We start from the raw sequence: 12,814 nt of genomic DNA on the forward strand, positions 1-12,814 counted from the left end.
AAAAAAAAAAAAGTTTTTGTGATAGTATTAATTATAAATGTTTTAGTTGAATGCAAATTATATTTAGGTTGTTTCTGGAATCATAAAAAATGAAATGGTTGTGGAAAATTTGATTGATGGATCAATTTTTTGTTTACCTAGGAGAAAATCAAAGTCACAACTGGCACATCAGAAAATAAAGCAAAAAAAAGTTTTATCCAGCATATCCTTTCCTTTGAAATAATTAAGCAATTACAGATTGTGCTAGAGCTGTCAAATATAAAAATGAAAGAGATAGTTGCTACTCTATGCAAAGATTTAGGAAGTAAACATTCAATAGAGCTTAATATTTTTGGTTACCTTTCTGAATTATAAGATTATATTATTAATTACTACATTGAACAAGAGTGTGAGTTTGTTGAGAGTATAGGCCATGTAATTTTAAGAGATCTTGTATGCGTGCAAAATAGATTTTGTGCTAGACTTGTTAAACTTTAGCTTAACTTTAAGACTTTCATTGGATGATGGAGGTTTATTTTTTAAAGTGATTATCTTTGATTTTCATAAGAATAATGGTTATTGAGATGAGTTCTTGAACAGTGGTGTACAATAATCACAACTTCTAGCTATTGTTAAAGATATTTCTGAATTATAAATTGAGGCAAATTATAAAAAAATTGAACTTGCAATGTGTCAGTTTTTATGTTGCTTTTGAATTAAAATGCGGAAATGTGTTATTTGGCTTATCTGGGCATTTTGGAAAAAGAGCTTGTATATGGTGTGAGGGAATATCCACATTAGATTCAGGAACAAAACAAACTCTTGGCATTATTGATTACACTATGTAACAAATTTACACTTTTATTCTGTTCCTGGGTTGAAAGTGTGTTTTCCTAACCTGTTCCATCTTGAAACTGTTCCATATTTTGATATTTCCTGTCTTCAAATTATTATAAACCTTATGTATTATTATGTGCTATGTTATAGGTTGGTTCAGAGGAGAAAAGCAAGCCATGGAGTTTGCTATCCCCCAAATTTGGCAAGAGCCGACAGACCACTCAAGCAACTGCTACTTCTACATGGTAAACCCAAAACATTATTGCACCATCAAAAATGACCCTCAGATCGTTTATCCAGATATACCTTCTTTCATCTGCCCAGTACCACACAGCCAATCTGCCTGTAACAACTGTTCCAAGTCAGATAGTGAGACAGATACTGGAGATAGGGACTACGATTCCGCAGATGAAGTTGGGGATAAAAAGCCTTACTTCCCTAATCAGAAGATGTGAATGATTTAATTAAGGACCTAGGGCTAACAAACTCGAATGCTAAGCTTCTGATACCCAAGCTCAAACAATAGATGATAGCGTTCAAGTCACGGATCAGAGGAAGCTGCATCAAAGATTCTCCAACTTCTTCCGTCAGTGTAATGGGCTGAGCTTCTGCAACGATGTTGCTGGTCCATTTCAGGCTATAGGTATTGCATGTAATCCTATTGAATGGCGCCTATTCATAGACAGTTCATCCTAGAACCTTAAAGTCGTGTTGATTTACAATAGAAACAACTACCCATCTCTCCCAATGACCCACTCTGTGATCTCAAAGAGGACTACACCACTGTAAAAATGTTGCAGAGTGCATTAAAGTACACCTACAAATGGGAGGTCATCCGTGACTTCAAAATGATATCATTTTTGATAATTCTTCAAGGAGGTTTCATGAAACTTCTTTGTTTCCTTTGTCTCTGGTACAGCCGCGACATTAAGGCCCATTATCGCACAAAGGATTGGCCACAATGGACTGAGTTTTCTGTTTGGAAGAGCAACGTGAAGTAGGAGCCGCTAATAAAACTTCATAAAGTGCTTATGCCACCACTGCACATCAAGTTAGGCCTTATTAAACAATTTGTCACTACTCTTGACAAGGAGTCAGCAACATTTCAATACCTCCAAGATCTTTTTCCAAAGCTCTCTGAGGCTAAGGTCAGGGCTGGTATATTAGTTGGACTACAGATCAAAAAGATCATAGAATGTAAGAATTTCGCAAAACTGTTGAACAAGAGGGAGAGAGCCACTTGGAGCAGTTTTGTTGCAGCTGTTCAGGACTTCCTAGGTAATCACAAAGTTGAAAACTATGTGGATTTGGTGCAGGCTATAATAAAGAATTACGCTAAAATGGGATGCAGAATGTCTCTGAAAGTCTATATCCTTGATTTGCATCTCAACAAATTCAAAGTGAATATGGGCACTTACTCCGAGGAGCAAGGCAAGCACTTTCATCAAGATAAATGGCACATGGAAATAAGATTATTAAAATAACATGGAAAGTTCACATTCATGGCTGTGTCATGTACAGCCATATGTGAAACACCATAACCAAGGATTAGGAAACTTTGCTGAACAATGTGGAGAAAATATTCATGCAAAGTTTAAACCAACATGAACTGGGTTTAAGAGACAAAAAGAGCATGCAGATCATGGCGACAGACTACTATCAGCAGTAGTAGAGTTTGAAGAATTTAATTGTGTTATATTTCATGTATAATTTTGTTTATATTTTAAGTGCATATTTGTACTAATATATATATATATATATATATATATATATATATATATATATATATATATATATATATATATATATATATATATATATATATATATATATATATATATATATATATACATACATATATATATATATACATACATATATATATATATATATATATATATATATATATATATATATATATAAATATATATATATATATATATATATATATATATATATATATATATATATATATATATATATATATATATATATATATATATATATATATATATATATATAATCTTTGAAAGTCATTTTCTTGTTATACGATAAAATATGGGAAGAATTCAATAAATACGGTTGCGTATAAACTTTTTTTAAATATATATATATCTTTTAATAATATATAAATATTTCGATATTTCGCTGATCTATCGTGATTAGCGTCATCAGGTATAATAAATAAAATAGTTACAAAGAAATCGTTATAGTAAAAACAAACCGTTAAAAAGATAACACTAAAAAGCCAAAATATAATACAAAAAATTTTCTCAAATAACTGACGTCAGCAGATTTTATTAAAAAATGGCCCCCAGGTTTTAGTTGTTACGTTATCACCGTCATCCCGATTGAGAACCACATCACCATTTCTCAACTCCTGTCGAACCCTAGCTTTGCTTATTTCGAGTGACTCTCTGATTTTTTGAGTTCGATATTCTGGGGCTACAGATAATGTTTTGGGGTGCAACCAACCAAACTTACCATGGCATGTTTTGGAATGTTCAGTTGCACCCGAACTGGACCATTTTTCTTTTAAGCTGTTTTTTTGATGTTCAATACATCTCGATATCACCTTCTTTTTAGTTTCACAAATGTATACCGAACCGCATGAAAATTTTAGCTGGTATACGCTAGGGTTTTTGTTTAGTGGTAGTTAAGTTTTATTGTTGCAAAAAATATTTTTTAAATTGGGAGTTGATGTGAAAATAACCTTTATGTTTTGTTTTCGAAATTCTTTACGGAGTTTTGGACCAACAATTGGTATCCAAGGCAGTTTTATAAAGGGTTGGGTATCTAATGGTTGACATGTGGTGCTTTTTGAACCGTTTTTTAAATAGTCTATAGTAATATTATTTAGAATGTTATTGTTGTGGCCATTTTCAAGAAATGTCTATTAGAAAATCAATTTCTTTTTGAAGGTGTTTTTGAGAGCAAATTCTTTTTGCACGACATAAAAATCCTTTGAAAACGCCAATAATAATGTTAGGATTAATGTTCGAGTTAGGTTTAAGTTGAACATTTGTAATAGCCTCTTTTTGATGTATTTGAAATTCATAAGCTCCAGAGCCTGTGTTTGTAATATTAATATCTAGGTAATTGAGTTGTTTGAAGTCGTTTTCAAGTTCCACTGTGTATTTTATGGCAGGATGTTGTTCATTAAGGATGTTCAGGAACATTTGTTGTTGTTTTATTGAAGCGAAGCGAGCGTGACAATCATCTACATATCTCTTGTAAGTTTTTGGTTCGGATGTGTAAACAATTGCTATGTTAAGGGCCTTTCTTTCTACATTTTGTAAAAACGCTTCCACCATAACATTTATTAAAGATAAATCTATAGGACCTGAATTAGGTATTACTCGGATATTGTTTTCATATAAAAAATAGCATATACTTAAACTTTCAGTAATCTTTTTTTGATCATTAATAACAATGTTTTTTATAATAATAATAACAATTTTAATAATAACAATGATATTTAGATGGTTTGGCAGCATATTACCTCGATCAATCTTTTCCTTACCCATTACTTCTTTTATAACATCCCATGTTTTTTTATTATTACCAATATTATTTTGTAAAAGATTTGAATAATAATTTTTTTTAGCTTGTTTCTTAAGTTTTTCAAAAAAATTTTTATAACTTTTATACTTTTTTCCATTTTTGTATATATATATATATATATATATATATATATATATATATATATATATATATATATATATATATATATATATATATATATATATATATATATATATATATATACATATATATATACATATATATATATATATATATATATATATATATATATATAAATATATATATATATATATATATATTTGTATATATATATACACACAGTGTGTGTATGTGTGTGAACACATATATACATATATAAAATATTTTTTGCAACAATAAAACTAAACTACCACTAAACACAAACCCTAGCGTATACCAGCTAAAATTTTCATGCGGTTCGATATACATTAGTGAAACTAAAAAGAAGGTGATATCGAGATGTATTGAACACCAGAAAAACAATGTTCAACTGAACATTCCAAAACATGCCATGGTTAGTTTGATTGTTTGCACCCCAAAACATAATCTGTAGCCCCAGAATATCGAACTCGGAAAATCAGAGAGTCACTTGAAATAAGCAAAGCTAGGGTTCGACAGGAGTTGAGAAATGGTGATGTGGTTCTCAATTGGGATGACGGTGATAACGTGACAACTAAAACCTGGGGTTTTAGTTGTCAGATTTTTTAATAAAATCTGACAACTAAAATCTGACAACTAAAATCGTCAGCAGATTTTTTAATAAAATCTGCTGACGTCAGTTATTTGAGAAAATTTTTTGTATTATATTTTGGCATTTTAGTGTTATCTTTTTAACGGTTTGTTTTTACTATAAGGATTTCTTTGTAACTATTTTATTTATTATACCTGATGACGCTAATCACGATAGATCAGCGAAATATCGAAATAATTATATATTATTAAAAAATATATATATATTTAAAAAAAGTTTGTACGCAGCCCTATTTATTGAATTCTACCCATATATATATATATATATGTATATATATATATATATATATATATATATATATATATATATATATATATATATATATATATATATATATATATATATATATATATATGTATGTATATATATATATATGTATATATATATTTTTATAATTATATATATGTATATATATACATATATTTGTAATTTATATATATATATGTGTGTATATATATATATATATATATATATATTTATATATATATATATATATAAATATATATTTACATATATATATATATATATATATATATATATATATATATATATATATATATATATATACAGTGTGTGTATGTGTGTGAACACATATATACATGTACATGATATATAAACATACAAGTATATATTTTTGCACATACATATATACAGGGTTGCATGGTTTAAAACATAGGTTTAAACCATGGTTTAAACCAATTAAAAAAATGTTGGTTTAAACCAAATTAATGTCTTTTTAAAAAGATTTGAACTTCCAACAGGAAACTAAAAGGTTATGTTCATAAATAAAACTAATCTTCAATATATATGATTTTTTTTGAATCCATGAGCTTTGTTTTTGTTTTTTCATAAAATAGAGTCCTCAGTGTTATTATAGAACAGAGCAGTAATAAATTAGTAATAACACTTATTTATCTGTTTTCTTCTACAGGATATTTCTCCTTCAATAAGTTTATCAAGAAGCATTGCTTCCTGATGAACTTATTTCATCAGAAAGTTTTCTTAACGATATATATATATATATATATATATATATATATATATATATATATATATATATATTTATATATAGATTTATATGTTTAGCAAAAGTATAAGTAGTTATAACAATATTTATTGATACCACAAAAATGTCTCAAAAAACTGGGCGCAAATGTGATATGATATGGTTAAAATAAACACGAGTGACTGTTCCAAAAAGAAAGGGGTGTAGAGCAATTTGTAATGCATGTAAAAAAGAAATGGAAGGTCAAATTCAAAGGATGCATGAACATATAAAAATTGCAAGCAATCACAACCCCATGAAATTACAGAGTCAATTGAAGATCAACAACTTCTTGAAGGTAAAAATTAAATGACTGATTGTAATTTTAAATTTTATACTTTCCCTATTTTGTAAACATATATATTTAGAATAATTCAATAAACTGCAATTTCATTTTAAAGGTAACTCACCATCAACATCACAACAACAAATGAAAAGGTTTCAGCCCAGTTCAACATCAGCTGATAAATATTTGAAAATTGATAAGTTTTTCACATGAACAAGCCTCAAAGAGAAAGATTTATTTGATCTGCAACATGGTAGATTTATATACAGTACAAACTCTAGCTTCAGAACAGTTGAACACAAAGAATTTGAAAAAATTTATCAATATGCTTCATCCAGGATACACTCTACCTAATAGAATTCAAATTGGAGGAGAAATATTAGATAGGGTTTACACAGAAGAAATTGAAAAATGTAATGTATTGAATGGGAAAATTGTAGCCATGTCTTTAGATGGGTGGAATAATGTACATAATGAACCTATAGTTTGTATCTCTGTAATTACAGATAAAATTAACATTTTAGTAGAAACAATTAACACTTCTGGTCATTTACATACTGGTGAACATCTTACATAATTAGCAAGAGAAGCAATAGATTCTGCAAGACATAAATTTGGATGCACAGTAAAAAGTTTTGTGACTGACAATGCAGCTAATATGAAATCAATGAGACAAGAACTGTCATCTGAAAAAGATATTATCATAACTTATGGGTGTGCTGCTTATATGCTGAATCTTTTAGCAAATGATCTTAACATTAAAAATGTGAGCATGTTACACAAATAATAAAATATATAAGAAATAATCATCAAGCTGGAGCAATTTATAAATTAAGAGAAGGAAAAAAATTGCCACTTCCTACTGAAACTCGCTGGAATTCTGTACGTGATTCATTTGAAAAATATGTCAACAACTGGAGCATCATTTTCACAATGTTTGAAAAAAAAAAAGACTGTATATCACTTACTTTTTTACCAATCCCATGATTGGTAAAAAAGTAAGTGATATACAGTTAAAGCGAAACGCAGAAGATTTATTAAAAATATTAAAACCAATTGCAGTAGCTCTAGAGAAGTTGCAAAGTGATCAAACAAAAATAAGTGACAACTGTTGAAATTTTTAAAAATTTGATGAACAGTTTATCATTTTTATCAAACGAAAAAAAAAAAAAATTGAATTTATATACCTTCAGACTGTCAGTGATGCTCATTTACTGGCAAACACACTAGATCCTAGATACTTTGAATCTAAACTTTCTGAAAATGAAAATGAAGCTGCCATGAATTTCGCAGATAAAAAGTTCAAGAATTTGTTACCAATAATATTCAAATTAAAAGCTAAATCTGCTCCATTCGATAAAAGTATTTGTATAGTGAATCTGTTTTAAAAAATGTATCACCAATAGAACGGTGGAAATCTCTAAAAATTGTGGATTGTAACATAGCAGATATTGAAGGTTTATTAAATGCACCAGCTTCTAGTGCTGGAATCGAAAGAATTTTTTCAACTTTTGGCCTTATTCATTCTAAGTTATGAAACCAATTGGGGGTAGAAAAAGCAGCAAAGCTTGTATTTATATATAGAACATTAAATAATGATGTATTGAATAATTTTGATGAAATATAACAGTAATATTGATAAAGAATATAGTTTACTCAAATAAAATGCGTTATGCTTTTTTTTAATTTAAAAGGATAACTAAATACGGCATTTTTTAATAAAAACCTAATTTAAACCACAAAAATTATGGTTTTTTTGGTTTTTAAAAAAAAACTTATGATTTTTGGTTTTTTTCAAAAATACCGTTTTTTTTCCAACCCTGCATATATAGGAATGTATGTATATTCATGTCTGTGTGTACATTTATTTATGTATCTAAATAGATGTATATAAATATATATAGTTATCATAGGTGTATACATGTATTGATTTGGATGTACTGTTACAGATATTTATAACTATGCTGTTGAAGATGTTATTTATGCATGAGGTTAAATAAAAACATATTATTTAGTTATAAGATTAAATAAGCATCAATGTTTTTTTTTAAATTGCCAATTATAATTTAAACTATGAAAAGGAGTCAGAGATTTACATTTGTGCATAAAACAAAGAATATTATATGCCTTAAGTTGATATATGGTTATGTTTAAAACATTCATTTATCTTAAAAAAGGCTTTGAATGAGTTTGTTGATCAGAATTAACTAAATGTGCTATATGTTTCTGATGACGATCAAGAGGCTCTAGTTTACTTTTGTTAATACTGCCCCATGCAGTATTTGCTTAGTTAATGTGGCAGTGAATAAGTGAATAATACATCATATAATATTCCACTTCTTTTTTTAAAAATAACTTCATTTAAAAAAGTATTAAAACATTTAATTACACCAGTTGGTGGGCAATAACAGCAACTTAAAAGTATTTATTGATTTTTTTTGGTCAATATTTTGATTGTTAAAACCTCTTTATTGTCGTCACAAACGGTTAAGTCAAGCCCATTAATAAACTGCAGGTTTTCTTTTATATAAATAAAAATACTACTGCCACGTTTTTTTGTTTTACGCTCTAGTGAAATAACAGTGAAACCAAGTAAAAGAAAATTTGAGTTCGATTGACTTTATTAGAATTGCACCAAGTTTCTGTAATGCATATTATGTTAAAAATATTGAGAATATCCTCCATATTATTTAAAAAAGCTTTTTAGTAGGCGGATTCAAATAAAATAAATTTAAACAAACTAAATAATCACATAGGTAAATAAATACCTATTTTATACACAAATATTCTTCTTGCAATACTCAATGAAATAGATATATTAATATAAGGGAATACTAATGAAAGAGTTTTTATAAATCTAGAATTAACTCTTTTGTCTCTAATCATTGAATGAAATGAAATCATGGATTGAAAATTGACATTTCATTAAAATTCATTTTTTTAAATGTATATTTTAATAAAGAACAAGCCCTTGTTGTTAAGGTTACAGCAAGGTAATTAGTGTTATAAAGTTTAAAAATTAATTTAAATATTGTAAAACCTAATAAATTTAAATTTAATATTAAAGAAAGAAAAAAAAATTAATGAAAAAAACAAACAAAAAATAAACAAACTGTTAAATAAAAATCTTACAATATCTTTTAAGTTTCTTCTCAGCATAAGAAACAATACCATTGACCTTTTTGACAGCATCCTCTAAACCATTATTTGTTATTTTGTTTGCATTATTAGCAATATCAGTTGATAAGCAAGCTGAAACCTAAATATACTGCAATAATTTATTATTGTAAAAACTATTTTGTAAACAAATAGAAAAATAAGTATTAAGAGCGTAATTTCAAACATAGATATAATAGCAGGCAATAAAGTTTATTGATACTTCAACTTAAGTGTTTCAACATAGGGGTTAAATGTAGACACTTTAACCGCAAGAGTAAAGTGCTTAAATTTAACAAGAGTAAACTTCTCAATAATAAATTTAAAATATCTTTATTTATAGTAAAAGGGTTTCCTGATTAAAATAAACTTTTTGAAGTTTATAACAGCTTTGAAACTATTTTATAATATTAGCATTGACAGAGAAAAAAAGTCATAAAATTATTTAATCATCACTTTTTTGAAATCATATCATTAAAAAAAAAACATTAAAAATTAAATAATGATTTAAATACCTTAAATCCAGCTTTATCCAAACTCATTTTATTTCCATACGAAGCTTCAACTTTTAAATTTACGTAAAAAAGATTAAATAAATTTCCTTCAACATAAAATTTTAAGCCATTGTTATCTATGTCAATTGTTACAGCTGATGAAATATTAAGCAATCTAATTGCACCTTTTATGAAAACCTTCACCTATAAAAAAATAAAATAAAAAGTGTTGACAAGCTCAAATAAAAAAAAAGAGTTTTTAAGCACCACAGTACTTGCATCATCATTGTTTTTACATAGTTAGACATCAAAAAACTTTTTTTTTTGCAACTTATAATTCTATTGTAATCTCTATTTACAATTCAAATTGTAATAGAGCGGAAAAGTTACATAATCATATAAATAGTGCCAAATTTTAAAAACTTTTTTTGATGCCACTGCCATTTTTTACATAACAAAAATAAAAACATATTTGTAAAAGAATTTTGTTAAAAATGTTTACAATTTTTTTTTTATAGTTAAAAAAATTAACAATTTTTAAGAAAATATTTTTATGTCTTCAGTTGCTGCTAGAGGACTCAGTTTTTACAAAAAAAATTCAGGTTCTAATTTTTATTTCAAATAAATTAGTTTTAATAATGTTGTTGATTTTTCATTTGTTGTCACTCATAATAATGGAATATAACTAATAAAAATGTTACATTCCAAACTATCTGTGACTGATGGTTACAACAGTAATTATTAACATTACATTAAAGTAAGTATAATGGAACTATCATTGTAACTTTATTAGGTCATTAATTGTACCTTATTACCATCACCATCAGCCTTATTTGTCACAACTTCAGATCATTTATTTACTAGATATTTAGATAAATAGCAGAAAACCATCAGCATCAGTATTATTTACCACCAACATCAGTATTATTTACCATCAATATAAGTACTATTTACCATAAACGTCAGTATTATTTACCATCAACATCAGTATTATTTACTATCAACATAAGTATTATTTACCATCAATATAAGTACTATTTACCATAAACATCAGTATTATTTACCATCAACATCAGAATTATTTACTATAAACATAAGTATTATTTACCATCAACATCAGTATTATTTACTATCAACATAAGTATTATTTACCATCAATATAAGTACTATTTACCATAAACATCAGTATTATTTACCATCAACATCAGTATTATTTACCGTTAACATCAGTATTATTTACCGTATTATTTAAAGCACAGCTTTTAATTTATTAGCTTTGATTTACTTTTGTTGTCTGACATACTTTTGTTTATTAATAAAATAATTTTTTACAGCAAATATTTTAATATATGTTTGAGTATATTAACTTTAATCATTCTTAAAAAGAAATTTTTAAAGAGATAATTGTTTGTATAAAGTCTACTATTTAAAAACAAAAAATTTATAGAAACTTTTTTAAAGATAAAAAATTAATATTCATTAATTCATAATTTTTCAATGAAGTTTTTATTATTTTTAAGTGTATTAACTTTAAAGATTCTTATATAACCTTCATTAATAAAACTGTCGCTGTCTAAAAAAAGTTGTTTATAAAATCAAAACAAGTTTGTTTTTCTTTAAATATTGCTTATCATAAAAATGCATACTTATACAACATACAACATTATAAAAAAAATTATAGACAACTTTTATTGAAACTCAAAACAAAAGTCATTATTAATACTTTGTACTTTATTTAAAAAAGTTTCGCTAATATAAAAACATTTGTAAAGATAAAAGTTTTGATGTTATTTACTATAACGCATAATTAAAAATCAATTTTATTCAGCGCGTTTTTGATACGTAAAAAGCTGTGGTCAAATCGTCAAAACTAAGTATTATTTGCATAGTTATATAAAATCGTGCAATTGCACGCTTTCTTGACCAAGACTGATATATCCAAATTAGTTGCCATTCAAAAACAACATTTATACATTCAAATTAGTTGCCATGGGTTGTGCGGAACAGTTTTTGATATCCAATTTCTGAATGGTGCTACTGCTTTATTTGAATTAAACCTAAAAGAACCTGTCCACTAGATTTATCTGTAAAATACATGCAAATGAACTACCTCTACGGCATCTAATTCAAAAACTCAATGGGCCTACGTCAGAACCTAATAGATTGTCTGGACCAAATGGAAGAAAAACTTTGCAATATGATACCAATAGTTAATTTTGTTCCTGTCACATTGCCAAAATTGACAAAAAAATCTCTCAGTTCTGACCAAACATATTTACTTGATATATGCACAGCAGTATCTACAGGTTATTGTCCATCTGGTCTGGCTAACCCAAATCCTGGAAAACAGCATGCCAGGTGGGTGACCACTGCAAACAGAATATTGCCGTATTATGTTGGATGTAGCAAAACATCGCACAGGCTAAAAGAAATTATTAAATTTTTACTGACAAATTTGGTTCATTATAAGATGTAATATATCATGCACCGAAGGTGCTAGACATTTATGCCTAACCATAAATTAATCCAGATATCCCAGTAGTGAAATAAAAACTCATCAATCCAGTGATACAAAGGAATGCTTATTTTGTGCATCTAGAAAACATTCTTCTTGCTATGATATTGAATACTCACTTACATATGAAAAATTTGGTTAACAAGGTCTATGAAAACAAACAAAGTTCAAAAGTTCACCATACCAG

At 27.1% G+C, this 12,814-nt stretch overlaps 1 protein-coding gene across 1 annotated transcript in view; it reads right to left on the minus strand.

Moving 5' to 3' along the window:
* LOC101239070 (uncharacterized) overlaps positions 1–12,814 on the minus strand; it is a 154,593-nt gene that overhangs the window by 22,904 nt on the left and 118,875 nt on the right. The window contains exons 14-15 of the mRNA XM_065803678.1: positions 10,134–10,316; positions 9,595–9,721 (exon numbers count right to left, since the gene is read on the minus strand). Of these exons, the coding sequence (XP_065659750.1) occupies positions 9,595–9,721; positions 10,134–10,316 (310 nt within the window). The remainder of the gene's footprint in view (positions 1–9,594; positions 9,722–10,133; positions 10,317–12,814) is intronic.

The sequence above is a fragment of the Hydra vulgaris genome, chromosome 08 (assembly GCF_038396675.1).
Source record: "Hydra vulgaris chromosome 08, alternate assembly HydraT2T_AEP".
Lineage (NCBI taxonomy): Eukaryota > Metazoa > Cnidaria > Hydrozoa > Anthoathecata > Hydridae > Hydra > Hydra vulgaris.